We start from the raw sequence: 19,371 nt of genomic DNA, 5'->3' as shown, positions 1-19,371 counted from the left end.
ATGGGCCCAGGACCATGTGGGTCACAAGCTCAACGGTCTTGATTGCACATACAATTTTCCTTGCAGTGAGCTAGATTGATCATCAGCATTGATCCAACGGTCAAAATCTTCCTAGTCGTTCTCTAGACGAAATTAGATACTCAACACGAGAGTCTCAATTTATAAGTTATAACCAGCTATTTCGTAGTTATCAAAGAAAAGCAGGGATAATTACGTAAATTCACTATCAGTTCCATTTACAGGGAAGTGATATATTCACCCCCTTTGTTTACCTGGGACAGCCCACTCCACTTATAAAGAAGTGATATATTCACCCCTTTTTTTACCAGTGACAGCCTCCTCTAGTGTATTTATGAAAAGAAGGCTGTCCTAAGTAAAAAAGATGGGGGAAAATATATCATCTCCCCCATTTAGTGACCTTAAAAACAGATTGCTCTGCTGTTTTTTCATAAGACAGAAAAGAAGAAGACCAGAATGGTTAGTTTTTTCCCCCTTTTTTCAAAATCTCTCTTCAAACCCTAGTTTTTGTGATGACATTTCCTCAAAATTAATTGTTTGGTACATATTTTTTCCCATGTGTTCTTTAAAAACCTTGTTTCACAATCTCTCCCGTTTTTTTTTCACTCCATAATGAATTTAGGGTTTTATTTTTCTGTTCTAGGGTTTTGTTTCAGATCATGAGATTAATGCTTGATTATATACGATTATATGTACATGTAAATGTATTAGGAGAGTGTAAAGTGGTGCTTTAGAATCATAAATGTATTATAAAGATTGTTAAGTAATTTATTTTATTGGATTTTTTTTTGGTAAATTTTTTTGATGGGGTTTGATTTAATGTTTGTGATTGGTTGTACACATTTGTGTTCTCTTGTAGTTGTTATGTTTAATTACTAATTTTGATACATAATAGCTGTAATAATATCACACTAATTGCTGGATCATATACCCATCTATATAGTTAACGAATTATAAGTGGATGATTAAGAAATATGAGCAATGCACTCTACACCTTTTCTATAACATCTAGACCAATGTTTCGAAATGTGGATACGGGTCAAAACTCAATCCTAGTCAACTGGGTGTGACGCGGTCGAGTACTCCGTTGACGGAGTTGTAACTCAGGAGAGTTAGATGAGTTTTTATTGACTCTGTGGGGGAAACACGAAACATAGAGGCAAAATGCAGAACACGGCAAAGGGAAAAGGGAGTCGACTCGGGGTTGTCCATGATGACGCGCGGGAGTTTTAAAACTATGATCTAGACTGTAGACAACAAATCAATGGCACATTGACCGTCTAGATTGTATTTTACTATTAGGCATCTAAATTGTGTAGATAGCTAGGCATTGGAGTTATTACTGGCTTACTGCATAAATGGTGCAAACCCGGGAGGGCTTACAACAAACTACCCAAGATCTAATGGAGCTTGTGGGGATTAAACCTGCAAAGTGACATGCATAACATACCCAAATAAATGCAACACAAACATAATGATTTTAAACAACCCGGAAAACCGGAAAACCCACGTATGGTTAGATTTTGAGAGAAAAAAAATCAGTGCAACCTTATTCTAAATTAAGTAGCCTTTGAATAGAAACATTCCAATGCATTGAAGAGAGCACAAAAGGGCTAAATCTGAATTTATTAAAAAAAAACAGTGTGCTGTCCGGAAAATAAATAAACTAAAACTAGGGCCCACAAACATCAATCAAGGCTCAAGCACCCTAAAACAACAATGAAATGACTATGGCTCAATCTAGTGCAAAATATGGGTCAAGGAGGGAACGCAAATGTATTTCAGGGCTTCCGAAAGCTTACCGGAAAACGCAGCAGTGATTCACCAAAGGAAATACTCACATCACGGTCCAAGATGATGGGGGAGTGGTTGGTAAGCATGGATCTATGCGTGGGCAGCAGTAACCTTCAAGAAAACCTTAGAAATGTGCAAGGGAATGGTGAAAAGATTGAAGAATGGGTGCAAGAAGAGTGACATGGTGACCCACAAATAGAAAATGAGATTAAAGTGGCAAAAATGGCAGAGAAGAAGAGAAGTAGTAGAGGTAGGTAGAAGAGAGATGGAATATTAGGGTAGAAGGAGATGTTTGAAGAAGATGAGATGAGAAGACAAGATTATAGATGAGAGAGATGAGAAGGGAGGAAGAAAGAGGGAGAAAACTCACCTTGGATGTGAGTTTTGAGGGGAGAAAATGCCCATGGCGTGTGAAGAAGAAGAAGAAGAAGAGAAGGAGTAGCCGTCGGCTCTCTTGGGGTGCCTTGCACTCTATTTTTCCAAACTCAAAAAAAAACTCGGGTTTTCTCCTCCAAGTCTCTCTCATATACGTGAGTTATGTGTTGGTGGACCCAAATCCCTCCCTATTTTCCCCATGTGCATAAAAGAACTTAAGTGAGCCAAAGTCCATTCTACCCCTCTCCTACTACTTATGAAAATGAGCCTTTTAAGGGTAAAAGGGTCTCAACCAATGAAATAAAAGGATAGGGGTAAGTGAGGCAAGTGTATGTGTGCATGTGAGTGGGCCCTAGTGATGTGGACATCCTCTCACATCTAGGAGAAACCAAAAAAATAGTAAATGAGTCCAATAACACTTAAAATAATAATCTAATGGTCCATCAACTGAATAAAAGATGATCCAACGGTTGGATCACATCAGGTTTAATCACTGCTGCGTTTTCCGGTAAGCTTTCGGAAGCCCTGAAATCCATTTGCGTTCCCTCCTTGACCCATATTTTGCACTAGATTTGAGCCATAGTCATTTCCTTGTTGTTTTAGGGTGCTTGAGCCTTGATTGATGTTTGTGGGCCCTAGTTTTAGTTTATTTATTTTTCGGACAGCACACTGTTTTTTTTTGAATAAATTCAGATTTAGCCCTTTTGTGCTCTCTTCAATGCATTGGAATGTTTCTATTCAAAGGCTACTTAATTTAGAATAAGGTTGCACTGATTTTTTTTCTCTCAAAATCTAACCATACGTGGGTTTTCCGGTTTTCCGGGTTGTTTAAAATCATTATGTTTGTGTTGCATTTATTTGGGTATGTTATGCATGTCACTTTGCAGGTTTAATCCCCACAAGCTCCATTAGATCTTGGGTAGTTTGTTGTAAGCCCTCCCGGGTTTGCATCAAAAATGGTATCAGAGCCTAGAGTTCGTAGTTTTATTCATGTCCATGGTCACACGCCATCTCGGCGTTCCTTGCGTCCATATAGAGTTTATCTTGCCTAGCGCACACTAGGTGTTCGGTTAATGTCCTGATAGAGTCTAGATTAGTCAATCTTGTCTTGTAGGGCATATTTAGGTCATAGTGTCAATCTAGGTTAGTTTCTTAGTCATCTAGTGTCAAGTGTTGTTTCGTGTCAGTGAGTTTCACTTAGTTCCCGCATTTCTGACGCGTTCGCCCATGGCGTATAGGGTCAACGCTCCCGCACGGGGCCGAGGCCGGGGCCGGGGCCATTTACAGCCTAGAGGTGCTTGGCAGCAACAAACCCAAGATACACTAGACCAACAGGCTCAGATGATGGCTGCGATGAGCGCGACCTTAGAGAGGATCAGTACCCATCTAGGGATACCACCTACAGGGCCAACCGCACCTCTTCGACCACAGCTTCCTTTGTCTCCCACTGCCACTGGTGGCGAGCATGGTCGTCGAGATCCAGATTTGGAGGGTTTCTCAGACGGACTATCAGATCAAGATGATACCTACGACCCGGATGAGGAGCAAGGCCGGGCCCGGGATGGGTCCCACCCACGTTTTGAGGAGAGATTGGTTAGGGCCTTAGAGCGTTCACGAGATTATGGCGTCAGGGTAGATATCGGGGAATTCCAGGGTCACCTTGATCCCGATGAATTCCTCGATTGGCTTGAGAGCGTCGATAATTTCTTTGAATGGAAAGAGCTTCCCGAGGACAAAAAGGTTAAATTTGTGACCACGAAACTGAGGGGTTCTGCCCTCGTTTGGTGGAAGCAAGTGCAAGCCAGGAGAGTTCAGCACGGTAAGCGCAAAGTTGAAACCTGGGAAAAAATGAAAGGAAAAATGAAAAGTAAGTACCTCCCAGCCGATTTCAGATCCGATCTCTACCAGAGATTGTTAGAACTTCGGCAAGGTGCGAGATCCGTGAGGGAATACACGGAGGAATTCCACCTTTTGACCGCTCGCAATAGTATCGTAGAGGATGATGAGCAGGCTGCTGCTCGATATGTTCGCGGTTTAAGGTACCAGATTCAGGATACCATTTCCTTTCATACTATTCTTACGGTGGACGAGGCCTCACGTCTAGCCTTGAAAGCTGAGAGTATAGCCCAGCGTTCCCAGAAGCGAGATGCATCTCGATCCCAGCCCAGCTCGTCCGGTCGAGGGACCACAGTTGTTCGACCACCACCCACTCCCCCAGCTCAGAGTGCGGCTACGAGGCCCCATCAGGGAGATACGGGTGCAGGTCGTGGGATCCTTGGACCCAAACCACAAACCATGATAGGCAAATGCTTCAAATGTGGTGAGCCGGGCCATCGCTCAGCAGAATGCCCACACAGGACATTCAATCCTCAGAACACCTTAGCGAAACCAGTGCATGTTGAGGGCGAGGATGATCCTGAGTTTGCTGAGGATCATCTCTACGACATTCCTCTAGAGGAGGATACAGGAGTCCGTGAGGCTACACTTGATGGAGACTAGGGACATGACACACTCATTATCCATAGGGTCATGATGTCTCCTAGGGTGCCTAGTCCAGATAGATGGTTGCGAAGTAACATTTTCCACACTACATGCACATCAGGGGGAAAACTTTGCACCATCATTGTTGATAGTGGGAGTACGGAGAATTTGGTTTCCCAGTTGATGGTCGATAGGCTCAAATTGAAGACTGAAAAACTTAATCGACCTTACAACATCGCATGGTTTAAAGGAGGAGCCGAAGTACCTGTCACACACCGATGTCTTGTGAACTTTTCCATCGGAAACATTTACAAAGACGAAGTTTGGTGCGATGTGGCTCCTCTAGAAGTGTGTCATATTTTGCTAGGACGTCCTTGGCAATTTGACTGTAAGACCACCCATGACAGGGAGCGGAATACGTATTCATTCGTGAAAGACGGCACTCGCATTACATTGAATCCTGTAAAGGATCCACCTAAGCCGTCTAGGAGTGTGCCAGTATCACATGAGCCAGTTAGATTGGGTGCTCCACCAAAAGGAAAGGAGTTGACACTGTTCCTGTCACGATATGATTTTGAGGACGCCTGTAGAGAAGCGAGTATGGTCTTCGTCCTCGTATCGAAAGAAGAGTCGGATAGTTCACCTATCCCACCTGAGATGTTGCCATTATTGGAGGAGTTTCGTGATTTAGTTCCTGACGATTTACCTGATGGACTTCCTCCATTGCGCGACATTCAGCATTGTATCGATCTTGTCCCGGGCTCGAGTTTACCTCATTATCGTATGAGCCCTACTGAGCATGAGGAGTTGCATCGACAGGTCGTAGACTTGTTGAAGAAGGGATATGTTAAAGACAGCATGAGTCCATGCGCAGTTCCCGCCCTTCTAACTCCTAAGAAAGATGGGACGTGGAGGATGTGTGTAGATAGTCGCGCTATCAACAAGATAACTGTCAAGTACCGATTTCCTATCCCAAGACTTGATGACATGTTAGATATGTTGAGTGGTGCGATCATCTTCTCGAAGATCGATATGAAAAGTGGATATCATCAGATACGCATACGGCCAGGCGATGAATGGAAGACCGCATTTAAGACCCGTGAGGGTCTATATGAGTGGTTGGTCATGCCATTTGGTTTGTCCAACGCACCCAGCACTTTTATGCGTGTAATGAACCAAATGTTACGACCCTTCATAGGGAGGTTCGTCGTCGTTTACTTTGATGATATTCTCATTTATAGTAGGCACCCCAGCGAACACGCTTCTCATGTGCGTCAAGTTTTCAGTGTTTTAAGGGAAAACAAGTTGTTCGCGAATCTCAAGAAGTGTGTTTTCGCGACTGGTAGTTTAACCTTCTTGGGATATATAGTGTCGGCAAAGGGCATTAAAGTAGACCCCATTAAAATTGAGGCCATTAAGAGTTGGCCAGTGCCGACATCGATCAGTGATGTGCGACGTTTTCACGGACTTGCCTCTTTCTATCGGCGATTTATTCGCAACTTTAGTTCCGTGATTGCGCCTGTCACAGCGTGCCTAAAGCGTGGTGTATTCCATTGGAATCCTGAGGCCGATCAAAGTTTTAATCTCATTAAGACCAAAATGACAAGTGCTCCCATCTTAGCACTCCCAGACTTCAACAAGGTCTTTGAGGTTGATTGTGATGCCTCTCAGGTAGGCATTGGAGCTGTCCTTAGTCAGGAAGGACGCCCGGTTGCTTTCTTTAGCGAGAAGCTTGGTGATGCGAGGTTGAGGTACTCGACGTATGACGTCGAATTTTATGCCATCGTTCAAGCTCTCAAACATTGGAGGCACTACCTGATCCAGCTAGAGTTTGTGCTTAACTCTGACCATGAAGCGTTGCGCTATATAAATTCACAGCGTACCTTAAATAAGCGTCATGCCAAGTGGGTTACTTTTTTGCAGGAGTATACATTCAATCTTAGGCACAAGGCAGGGATTCAGAATCGTGCGGCAGATGCCTTAAGTAGGAGGACATATCTGCTCGTTACGATGAGACCAGTAGTTGTCTCGCTTGATTCCCTTAAGGACCATTATTTGACTGATCCATTTTTTGGTTCTATTTGGGAGTCATGTCAGTCGACAGGCGCGGATCCTAGTTCGGCATATGTTGTCCACGAGGGGCTCCTGTTCCATGGCACTCGCTTATGCATTCCAGAGGGTTCTTTACGCGAGACATTGATTCGGGAACTTCATAGTGGTGGTTTAGCAGGTCATTTTGGGCAAGCAAAGACCCTTGCTCAGGTCGAGCAAAGGTACTTTTGGCCTAGATTAAAACGGGACGTGATTCGCTATGTGCGTCAGTGCCGGACATGTCAATCATTTAAAGGTCAGACCCAAAATACAGGTTTATACTCTCCTTTGCCCATTCCTAGTAGACCATGGGAGGATGTCAGCATGGACTTTGTCACAGGTTTACCCCGAACTGCTAGGAAGTTCGATTCAGTTTTTGTGGTTGTCGATAGATTCTCTAAAATGTCACATTTCATCCCATGCAAGAAAACTTCTGATGCCAGTCACGTAGCTGATTTATTCTTTAGGGAGGTTATTCGTCTGCATGGAGTCCCTAGGTCATTCACTTCAGATAGGGATACTAGATTTTTGAGTCATTTTTGGAGAACTCTATGGAGCAAAATGGGGACTAAACTTCAATTCAGTAGCGCATATCATCCCCAGACAGATGGACAAACAGAGGTGGTTAATCGCAGCTTGGGAAATCTATTGAGATGTTTAGCTGGAGAGAGACCACATCAGTGGGACTTGATTCTACATCAAGCAGAATTTGCATATAATAGTTCCACTTGCAGATCCACTGGCAGATCACCCTTTGAGATTGTTTATGGCTATCCTATTCCCCATTTACTTGACCGTACCCCCATACCATATTCCAGACGTAGCAGTGCTGAAGCCGAGGATCTCACTCAGCACATAAAAGAGGTACAACAAGAGGTGTTGGAGCGGTTGCGTGCGAGCACTGAAAAATATAAGGCAGCAGCAGATCAGCACCGCAGAGAGCAGACATTCAGCGAGAGTGATTGGGTGATGGCGTACTTTCGACGAGAGCGTTTCCCAGTTGGAGCATACGGCAAGTTGAAGCAGAAGAAGTATGGACCTTACAGAATCCTCAAGAGGTTGGGTCCCAATGCTTATTTATTGGACCTCCCTGGGGATGTTGCGACTTCTCCCGTCTTCAACATCGCCGATCTCTACCAATTTCACGGAGACCCACCAGAGCACAGATCAGACGACATCAGCTCACTACCATTTCGAGCGAGCACTTCCGCCGATGAGCAGATTGAGGACATTGTTGATGTACGGACGACAGATACTCGCCACGGATCACATCGACGATACCTTGTTCGATGGAGAGGCCGCCCGCTGACAGATTGCACTTGGATTGATGAGGCAGAGTTACGCAGGCTTAGAGAGGATTTATTTCAGCGCCTTACAGATGTTTACTCGACGGAGTCGAGTTCTTCCCACCCGGGGAGAACCTGATGTGATCCAACCGTTGGATCATCTTTTATTCAGTTGATGGACCATTAGATTATTATTTTTAGTGTTATTGGACTCATTTACTATTTTTTTGGTTTCTCCTAGATGTGAGAGGATGTCCACATCACTAGGGCCCACTCACATGCACACATACACTTGCCTCACTTACCCCTATCCTTTTATTTCATTGGTTGAGACCCTTTTACCCTTAAAAGGCTCATTTTCATAAGTAGTAGGAGAGGGGTAGAATGGACTTTGGCTCACTTAAGTTCTTTTATGCACATGGGGAAAATAGGGAGGGATTTGGGTCCACCAACACATAACTCACGTATATGAGAGAGACTTGGAGGAGAAAACCCGAGTTTTTTTTTGAGTTTGGAAAAATAGAGTGCAAGGCACCCCAAGAGAGCCGACGGCTACTCCTTCTCTTCTTCTTCTTCTTCTTCACACGCCATGGGCATTTTCTCCCCTCAAAACTCACATCCAAGGTGAGTTTTCTCCCTCTTTCTTCCTCCCTTCTCATCTCTCTCATCTATAATCTTGTCTTCTCATCTCATCTTCTTCAAACATCTCCTTCTACCCTAATATTCCATCTCTCTTCTACCTACCTCTACTACTTCTCTTCTTCTCTACCATTTTTGCCACTTTAATCTCATTTTCTATTTGTGGGTCACCATGTCACTCTTCTTGCACCCATTCTTCAATCTTTTCACCATTCCCTTGCACATTTCTAAGGTTTTCTTGAAGGTTACTGCTGCCCACGCATAGATCCATGCTTACCAACCACTCCCCCATCATCTTGGACCGTGATGTGAGTATTTCCTTTGGTGAATCACTGCTGCGTTTTCCGGTAAGCTTTCGGAAGCCCTGAAATCCATTTGCGTTCCCTCCTTGACCCATATTTTGCACTAGATTGAGCCATAGTCATTTCATTGTTGTTTTAGGGTGCTTGAGCCTTGATTGATGTTTGTGGGCCCTAGTTTTAGTTTATTTATTTTCCGGACAGCACACTGTTTTTTTTGAATAAATTCAGATTTAGCCCTTTTGTGCTCTCTTCAATGCATTGGAATGTTTCTATTCAAAGGCTACTTAATTTAGAATAAGGTTGCACTGATTTTTTTTCTCTCAAAATCTAACCATACGTGGGTTTTCCGGTTTTCCGGGTTGTTTAAAATCATTATGTTTGTGTTGCATTTATTTGGGTATGTTATGCATGTCACTTTGCAGGTTTAATCCCCACAAGCTCCATTAGATCTTGGGTAGTTTGTTGTAAGCCCTCCCGGGTTTGCACCAATAAAACTTCGTTTTCGTTTAGGAACTTTCCAAGAAGTAACTACATTAGCAAGCACAAAATATTAGTTATTCTATTCACCAATGTACAGAATCAACTAAGTCTTGCAGCATATGAGATCAGCAAATCATCATATCAATCTTGATTAGGTGCTAGATGAGGCGACTAGGCTAGATTTGGATATTTCTATATCTGTCTCTTTTCTTACTTAATCTGTTTGATTTTTATTCCTTAAGTGCTCTATGTAATCACTCATTAGGGTTTTTTGTAATCAATCAAGCTTAGTACAGTTGTTCTCTCATTATCTTCCTTAACTCTTTGACTAAGATATTAGACAAAAGCAACTACATTCGCACAAAATAAATGCATCACTTCTATACAGGGTAAATAAATTTGTGAAAAAGGAAATTTTCATGAAAAAAGTATTATGGGGTTAGGAGTGGTTAAAAATTTCCTGGTAAGAGTGAACTTTTATCTTGAAACAAACTTGATTAGGTGCTAGATGAGGCGACTAGGCTAGATTTGGATATTTCTCTATCTGTCTCTTTTCTTAATTATCTTAATCTGTTTGATGCTTATTCCTTAAGTGCTCTATGTAATCACTCATTAGGGTTCTTTGTAATCAATCAAGCTTAGTAAAGTTATTCTCTCATTACCTTCTTTAACTCTTTGACTAAGATATTAGACAAAAACAACTACATTCGCACAAACTAAATGCATCACTTCTATAGAGGATAAATAAATCTGTGAAAAAGGAAATTTTCATGAAAAAGGTATTATGGGGTTAGGAGTGGTTAAAATTTTCCTGGTAAGAGTGAACTTTTATCTGGAAACAAACTTTCCATGGGAAATAAGGTAGGTCCATGGAAATTCTTTTCCATGACAAATTACATGCTAGAATGGACCCTAAAATATTCTTCATGCAATTATGTCTAAAATCTTCTAAGATCATGTACTCAACTGCATTGAGAATTGACTGAGTTCCTAGATGAAACTTCTAGACCCTTTCAATATGATACCTTCTACATAGTATCTTCAATGATTTAGATTCTAGACTCTTACGCCCTTATGACATCAGTGAGATGGTCATTCGAACGAATTCGAATGCTTGAGTTTGCAATGTGGCTGCCTCCTCTTTAATTCATAGTGTCTGAGATAGAGTTGAAATTCTTGATAACTAGCCGTCCCATGGCCAAGTTGATACCAAGGTTTTAAATTTTGGTTTTGATCGCCACGAAAACAGAATCGTTTCTGTTTTGGTTGCAAATTTCTGTGGAAATCCTGTAAAATCATGGAAACACATGCAAATGATAGAATTTAAAGATGAAACTTCAGGAAATGATAGAATAGAAACCATCACATAAGCAACACAACCATCTATGATGGTTTAAAAACATCGAACTGCCAGTGACATGCACTATCACACTTCTTTAATAATTTAATACGTACCAAATTTTACATATAATTCATAGAAATATTTACATATAATACATGCACCACATTTTGCATGCAATACTACAAATATAATTTATGTAAATACATACTAATATAGCATTTCATTTCATAGAAATGCTATACATACATGACTTAGTCAATTTGAGTAGGGTAGATCCTTTCACCTTCTTCATGAAAATTTTCTAAAGGATTCATTAGCCGGCCCCTACTAGTTTGGGACAAAGGCTTAGTTGAGTTGAGTTGTATACTAATATAGCATACCACTATTTCGCTTACGATTTTGGTTTATGTATTTCTGCCGTTTTGGTTTTGGTTTCAGTTGGATGGAAACAAAAACATTTCAGTCATTTTGTGTCGATTTCAGTGGAAATTTAAAACCATGGTTGATACTCATCATGGTAAGCTTTTCTTACAACACTCTTCTGCTAATGCAGGGAAGACTGGGAAAATTTGTTTGTTGCTTAGGAGTTGAGGACATTTTAGGACCTAAACAAACCTCTTTACACAATATTTGAAAACATTGCACTCGACAAAAAGTTTTACAAAAGAAACGGATGGGGTGGATCTATTGAAGAAGGGCGCAAATATTGGTATGCGTTGCGAGTCGTGACACCACAGTGGACACTTGTAAATATGCTAAATATGTGCATCATGCCCTTTCAACAAGGCGATATTGCATGACTATGTCCTAGTATTTGATCTATTGAAAACATGTTAACCGATCTCCCTCACTATCATCTTTGGTCACTACAAGAATATATCTAGAGAAAGAACAACAATAGAGAGAGAGAGAGGTTCACACTGGTGGGAAGGGTAGGATAGTGTGAGAAATAGAGGCTTGAATTTCGGAGTTACAGATTTGAGGAACCTTAGTGAAACCTAAGTAAAATTTGAGAGAAAAAGCAAGGTGGTTGGTTTATTTTTGGTATGAGGGACTGCACCAAAGTCTTAGGGTTTGTTGAGGAGGATCATGTGCAAAACCTTTTATTTTTTTAGTAATAATAAAACAAATTTGTTAAGTTTTTTATTTTCATTGCAAAAAATAATAATAAAACATTTTTCATTTTTTGCTTTCCTTTCTACGCATGGGAGGCAACCAAACGGAGCCAATTGTGAAATGCGTATTTGATCAATCAAGTGCTCCTAATGTCGTTCCCCGTTTATCAACCAATGACTAAAAGTCCGGCCAAATGCTGTTGAGAACACCTTGATTGGATGATCCTATGCCCTATATCCGTTAGGCCTCCTTTAAGGCCTGTTTGGTTGCACCAAAAATTGGGAAAATCAAAGTACAAGGGCATATTTTCCTTTCCCTATCATTGTTTGGTTCATTGGTTGCAATTTACTCTTCTCATGGCTGTCCTTGTCTGCCATAAGATTTTCAAATTCAAGCCCTTTTTTTTGCTATTTGACTTAGGGTCTGTTTGGATGTCCGCAGTATAAAACTAGAAGAAAAGGAAAACATATTCGTATTTCTTTACTTTCCTTTTTTCTCTTGATTTGAGAGTACCGTAAAAATGTGCTTGCATCTGAAAAATTTACAGCCGACAAGGACAGTCATGTGCACCACTCAAGTCTGGGGCTTGGGGATCTATAACCTTAGGAATGTCAACAAGGCTCTACTAGGAAAATGGTTGTGGAGATTTGGGAAATAAATCATCTAAAAAAAAGATTTGGGAAAGAAAGGCATGGTCTGGACCAGAGTAATTGAAGGAGAATATAGGGCCCATCCAGGCAACTGGTTCTCTCACATAACTATAGAAGTATCAACTTGACGGTATGGAGAGATAATATGAAGCAAATGAATCCGTTTCAAGAAGGCATTAGGTAGAGAGTGTACAAAGGCAATAGAATAAGGTTTTGGCATGATAAATGGTGTCTGGAATCAGCATCAAAAGATGTTTTCCCTGAGCTCTTTGCTGTAATCAACAATAAAGATGCACAAGTCTAAGATTTCTTTGGGAGGGAAGATGGACTTTAGATGTAACTTCTTTGACAGAGAGCTAGACAGAGTTGCCCACTTTTTAGACATACTGGATGTCACATATATCGGCCTAGTATGGAAGATGGACTTTAGACACAAATTCTTTGATAGAGAGCTAGACAGAGTTGCCCACTTTGTAGACCTTCTGGATGCCACGTATATTGGGAGCAAAGGTAGAGATAAAAGAATTTGGACATTAACATCTTCGGGAGAGTTCACTGTCAGATCCTTCTACATCCGCATCTCTTCAAAAACCCCCGGTCTGTTCATTCTCTGCTTGATGGAGGAAGAGTCTAGCGACCACATATTCATTCATTGTAGACAAACACAAACTTACCAAGATCTGGATCCAATTCTATGAATAGTTTGGATAACAGTGGGTGGCATCGTTCTCAATAAAAAAAAATCTTTTATTAAGTTGGAGCACTGCTATGCTAGGTTCTATGAGTAAGATTCTTTGGTGCCTCGTCCCTCTCGTGGTTAAGTGGGAGATTTGGCTTGAAAGAGATGCTCGAATCTTTGAGGATAAGTATGTCTTGCCATACTTTCTAGCTTGGAAAATCAAATCCAATGTGGCTACATGAGCTAATCGTCACTAGGATTTTTGGGGATACTACATGGAGTGCATTATTAGGAATTGGAAGACAATCTCATCAGGCACCACTGGGAAGAAGAAAATACCAGTTTTGTGGAAACCCCCTCCTCCCAATATTCTTAAACTCAATGTTGACGGTTGGTCCCTTGGCAACCTGGGCAAAAGCAGGAATTGGAGGAGTGTTTAGAGGATTGCAACGGCGTCATCATTTTCGTGTTTTCAGGTCCATTGGCTTAACAGACTCCACAGAGGCTGAGGTTCGGGCTATCCACCTTGGCATGAGCATATTTATGGAGCGAATGGAAGGTAAGCTAGAGATGGAAGGTGATTCCTCTAATATCGCTTTTTGGGCTCAAGGTGAGAGTGTAGGTCCTTGGAGACTAGGTAGGCTTTCGGAGGTCCTTGGAGACTAGGTAGGCTTTTGGATGAAATTTCAGCAATGTATGATGAAAGACCAAGTGGTGGCACCTATGACCTCAAGGTTGCAATCATTATATTGGGCATAAGGCTGGGCCTCATGCAAGGATATTTAATGATGGATAAAAATGCGGGTTGAACTACTGAATCCTTTGGATACTATTGTCTTGTTCAACAAAGAATATGTTTAACGTGCCACTGATTTTGGTCAGTGGAATTCCCTTGATCTATCTTGTAGATAACATGACACACTTGTGCAGGAAAGTTGGACCAATGCTTCTTCTTTTTTTTTGGAAATGGTGGGCCAATGCTTTAATGTAGCTGCGTTTGTGTGGTGCAATGAGGACATGTGTAGAATATCACTGTTTTACAAGAATTTAGGACCTTTTTGGGGTTTCTGGTAGGTTTTCTCTTGAACATGTTGGTGTTTTGTGTTTCTAGTAGGTTTTCTCTTAAACATGTTGGTGTTTTGTGTCAGATTGGGAATGATTGGATATCTCCTGCTAGATTCATTAGCTTTAAGGCAGGCTAGATGGATCAAATAGCTGTTCCGTGGGGTGCTATATTAATCCTTGCATTTTCATTGAAATTTTGAATTCTTGTAGAGTCCATTTTTTTAAGATAATGTATTGGCTGGTTTGGTTATGGGATTATGCTTTCAACACGCATCTCATAGTTCTTATGGGCGTTTGCGTAGGTGGGCACCTAGGTGCCCCAAGAGGGCTCTAACACGTTGGCCTATGGATTCACTTGTGAATTATTGCTGCCAAAAGGGAAGATAAGAAATTTTCCTCGTTAGATAGTACATATGTCCATAGATAAGGGTCCTTCCATTGTTGGTCTTTTCCCTTTAGGGCTTTTTAGAAAGATTGAGATAAACATAACTTGGAGGTGTGCAATATGCAGTGTACAATGTGTTTCACGCATATCATAAAATTTTGTAGACTAATAATTTAATATTCAAATGCAACGAAATAGGTGTATTGAACTACAAATTTATCTTTGTAATAGTAATAATTGTATAATTAAAATTTATCTCTCTCCCTTACAATATATATATTTATGTTGCTAGTTGCTACACACGCATGTCTGCAAGTTCACCATATAAAAACTCATATATTCCATTTCAAAAAATAAAAACTCATATGTTGAATACATATGTGCAAGGGTGATATTTCCACCCTTTTTCATTCATCCGCTTCCCTTTTATTTGTCCTTATATTTTAATAAATTTTTTTTCCCTTCATGGGTGACCAGACTACCCTTTAACATAGCACGACGAGAGACAAGGGGAGAGAAAGGGAAGAGGAACAACTCTCTCTCTCTCTCTCTCTCTCTCTCTCTCTCTCTCTCTCTCTCTCTCTCGATGAAACCCTTCCTCTAACTCTGGGTCAAAATCTCCAACAATGGTTGCAATGAGCTCATCTTCCTGAGGATGCCATGGGTGCCTTTCAATGTGTAAGTGACAAGTAACTTTTGGGAGTTGGGTCCCATGCATTAAAATCAGTTTGGAAGAGTCCTACCGCAGGGACTCATCCGAGTCTATTTGACGAAGTCAAGCTATTTTTCATCAAAAGGCACAACCGTATAAGAGAATCGAAGGAGAGACTTAAGATACCAAGCTTTCATGTGCTTTCTTCCTTTGTTCTTCTTGTAATTCCCATCGTCATCGCATCATCATTCATCACCAACACTGTCTAAAAACTCCCTCGGTCAATTATTAACCCAGTGAACTGAGTCGATTCCCTTTTACCTTAACCGAGTTCTCATTCGAGTCCGAATTCTACCCTACGAAGTCAAACAAACTCCTTTGACTCGCCTGATTTAATGAAAAGTTGAGCGTGTCTATCATTGACTCGCTCGAGTAAACTCTTTACGTTGGCTGAGTTCCCGTTCAAGACTGAGTTTTGCAACTTTGATCTCCAATACCATCCTCATCCTTCTCCTCATCATTGTCATGGCCATGGTCATGATTAGAAGATTATAATGGCAGTTCTATCATTGACGTCTGATCCTCTCATCAACTCTCTTTCCCTACTCCTCATCCCCACCGTAAGCCCAAACTTTGAGCAGCAATAGTAATTTAACGTGGATAAATCATCCCTCCCTCAGTTACATGATGGGCTGCAGTGCCAACAAATTCTTCCTTGTAGCGTTAAGAACGGTCTTTCCAACTTCCTTGACTTTCCGATATTGGGTAGGTGTCAGCCTCCATACTGGTCCTACGACATTGTGGAGACTTGTGTTTTTGTTAAACAGTCGCCTGAGGAGTGTAGGTAGTTTGAGACCAGGTGGTGGTGAATAACAATGCCAAGGGTGGTTGGGGGCGAATAGGGAATCAAAGAGAGGACCGGAGCAAGCATCAGTATCCGAACAATAATGATATTAAGAAAACCTGCTATCACTATACAAGCATAAGAAACATCCAATATTTTCTAAACCCTAGATTAAGGTTGTCTTCTGATACCATATTTGCCTCCCTATTTGATGAAATACAGGACAGAATTAGAGGAGCAGCCATATCTTTTTGCCATGTGAGGCGATCAGCAAATAGTGAAGCAGACAGGCTTGCTACAGAGGGGGTCACGAAAGAGAGTGTCGAGCTCTTCGATTGCCTCCCTCCCTAGTTGTTTCTTTGTCGTATTCTCTATCTTGTTATCTTTTTAGTGTTGTATTGTTAGGGATCTTCTCGGTCTCTGCTTTTCTTTAATGAAATATCTTTACCATTAAAAAAAAAAGGTTGTCTTCTGATACCATGGAGAGTTTGTGCATTGGAAGAAGACAAGGCATAAAGATACCATGTAGAGTTTGTGCATAGGAAGAAGACAAGGCATAAATTTTCTTATAAAACATTAAATCTTACCCCTACAAACGCCACGGATTTACTCGGTAATCCAAATTGTACAAAAAGTTTACAATAATTTTCTCTATAACTGATAACGATCAAAGAAAGGCATAAATAAATATTGTCAACTAATAGCTTAATGCATAAACTGTCTTATGAGTTTCATTCTTGCCAAATAAGTTGATACCCTTGCCTGTATAATATCATTGCTTGTGATTTCTCTATGCAATTTGGATTTTTATCTTTGTTCTTTCAAAATGTCTCTGCTTCAAGATAATGACCTGCTCTCTCTCTCTCTCTCTCTCTCTCTCATGCTCTTGTTGAATTCTTTGGAACATAATGAGTAAGATCATTTGGTTTTTGCAACAGGATAAACAAGAATCAGAAGAAAAGACACAAAGCACTGCTGATATGACTGCTTTTGTGAGTTTCTTTCACTAGCAAAAGAGTAAATCTGTAGATACGGCAAATTGAATTGCTTAGTTCACTCTGAGAGTGGAGCCTTTTAATCTGCCCATTTATCTGTCATAAACTAGACCTTCTGTTTAGACATATAATTGAATTTCAGCTCTTACATGATTTGTACTTTTGCTCTTCCAGGTACAAGACCTTCTTCAGCAGATGGTGAGTTTCTTCTGCTTATGTGGAACACCTTTGATTCGAACTCCATAGTATAAAATCGAAGAACATGATTTGTTACTAAATAATTGTCTTTGCAGCAACACAGGTTCCAGTCCATGTCGGAGTCCATTGTGTCAAAGAATATCCTTTTTTTCCAATCTTTTTTTTTTGCTTCAAAATTTGAGTATTTTAATTTTGACATTCATCTCTGATACTCATTCTCTGGACTGAACAAGGGGACTTTATTTTTGGTTTCTTTTTTTTTTTTTTTTTCAAATTTAATAGGTTAATTCTAAGTTCCTACAGTTAAATCGCAGAATTAAATTTTTGGTCTTATGTAAATGTAGCTTGTACCCGCTTAGTTAGCTTCTTCTTTATTTGACGGGATTTGCTCGCGTCCATCGCAGAAGGCATTTCGCGGATGGTCTGTCGCATCTTACAGCAGCCACCTCGTGGATGAAGACAAAATATGCTGAAAAGTGAGCCTCAGTGGCTGCTGTCAGATGCAACAGTCCATCAGCGAAATGCCGTATGCGATGGGCGCTAGCAAATCCCTTATTTGACAAGTTTAGAAGTTTTTGAATCTCAGGCTGTTAGTTAGCAGCTTCTTTATTTGACAAGTTTAGAAGCCTAACTCATTTTCCCCAAATTGAAAATTAGGCCTGATTTCTAATAGGTCAATTCAAGTTCCTGCACTTAAATTACAGAATTAAATTTTGGTCTTATGCAACTGTAGCGTACTAGCATGTACCCACTGATGTTAGTTTGCTTCTTCTCTATTTGATAAGTTTAGAAGCTTTAAAAAATAATGTTACCTTTAAAATTGTTAGCTTCTGGGATTATATTACTTAATAAAATTGTTACTTTGAAAAAAAAAACAAGTTTAGAAGCTTTTGAATCTCAGGTTGTTAGTTAGCTTCTTTATTTGACAAGTTTAGAAGCCTAACTCATTGTTCCCAAATTGATACACTTCTCAAATTAGGGCTGATTTCTCAATTCTTTTTCCCCTCTCTCTCTCTCCCTCTCTCTCTCTCTCTCTCATGTTGTTTAAAATTGTTACCTTCTGGGATTATATTACTTAACAAAATTGTTTCTTTGAAAAAAAACAAGTTTAGAAGCTTATGAATCTCAGGTTGTTAGTTAGCTTCTTTATTTGACAAGTTTAGAAGCCTAACTCATTTTTCCCAAATTGATACACTTCTCAAATTAGGCCTTATTTCTCTCTCTCTCTCTCTCTCTCTCTCTCTCTCTCTCTCTCTCTCTCTCTCTCACACACACACACACACACACACACACACACTCACACACAGAATTGATCGATGTTGTAATTTGTTGGGTACATAATTTTTTTTCACCTAAATTAGGTTTTCATTTTAGAAGGTTGTTTATATTGTTTCGTCTGATCAGTTCAACACATACATGATACATGCAAATACCGGCAAATGTTGTCTTCTTCTTAGTTTCTTTAACTGGAGTTTACTCGATGAAATGGGTAGCCGGATAGATGAATTGGAACAGAGCATCAATGAGCTTAAATCTGAGATCGGGTCAGAGGGCTCTCCTTCAACTTTGACCCCAACAAAAGCGAAGCCTGAAGAGCCAGCAGATGAATCCACATAAGATCACCATTGGGGTGCAATCAAGTTGAAGTGGTGGGCGAGAACTGAAACTGATTTAAGGTGGTTGATTTGTTTGAGAATACAGATGTGAAAACTAAAACTGATTTGCCTAGATTTAATGTTTCATGATTTGTGTCCACTATTCTATTTGGGAATACAGATGTGATAACTATAACTACTTTCCCTAGATTTAATGCTTCTGGACAAGTCTACTATTTTGTTTGAGAATACAGATGTGAAAACTAAAACTACTTTGCCTAGATTTAAATGAGATTATCAGACTATTTCAGGGGTTGTTACATATTTTGAAGGCCTTTGCTGATTGTCAACAAATGAAAGAAAGCAGGGATTTGGAGTTTGCAC

General features: G+C 40.5%; 1 protein-coding gene across 1 annotated transcript; it reads left to right on the top strand.

Moving 5' to 3' along the window:
• The first annotated feature begins 395 nt into the window (after positions 1-395).
• Positions 396-19,309, top strand: LOC143856515 (uncharacterized). Its single transcript, XM_077366758.1, has 5 exons — positions 396-477; positions 17,138-17,191; positions 17,369-17,392; positions 17,488-17,530; positions 18,870-19,309. Exons 1-5 carry the CDS (start codon positions 475-477, stop codon positions 19,007-19,009), a joined length of 264 nt encoding a protein of 87 aa, XP_077222873.1. The 5' UTR covers positions 396-474; the 3' UTR covers positions 19,010-19,309.
• The last annotated feature ends 62 nt before the right edge of the window (positions 19,310-19,371 follow it).

This window comes from Tasmannia lanceolata, unplaced genomic scaffold (assembly GCF_043159265.1).
Source record: "Tasmannia lanceolata isolate RefF3 unplaced genomic scaffold, GAP_Taslan_0.1 ptg000003l, whole genome shotgun sequence".
In the NCBI taxonomy this organism is placed as follows: domain Eukaryota; kingdom Viridiplantae; phylum Streptophyta; class Magnoliopsida; order Canellales; family Winteraceae; genus Tasmannia; species Tasmannia lanceolata.
This window is presented reverse-complemented; position numbering and strand designations above follow the sequence as displayed.

Coding starts and splice junctions, on each gene's coding strand:
- LOC143856515 (XM_077366758.1), top strand. Junction 17,393..17,487: donor AAGACCTTCTTCAGCAGATG/GTGAGTTTCTTC, acceptor TTGTCTTTGCAG/CAACACAGGTTCCAGTCCAT. Junction 17,531..18,869: donor GGAGTCCATTGTGTCAAAGA/ATATCCTTTTTT, acceptor ACTGGAGTTTAC/TCGATGAAATGGGTAGCCGG.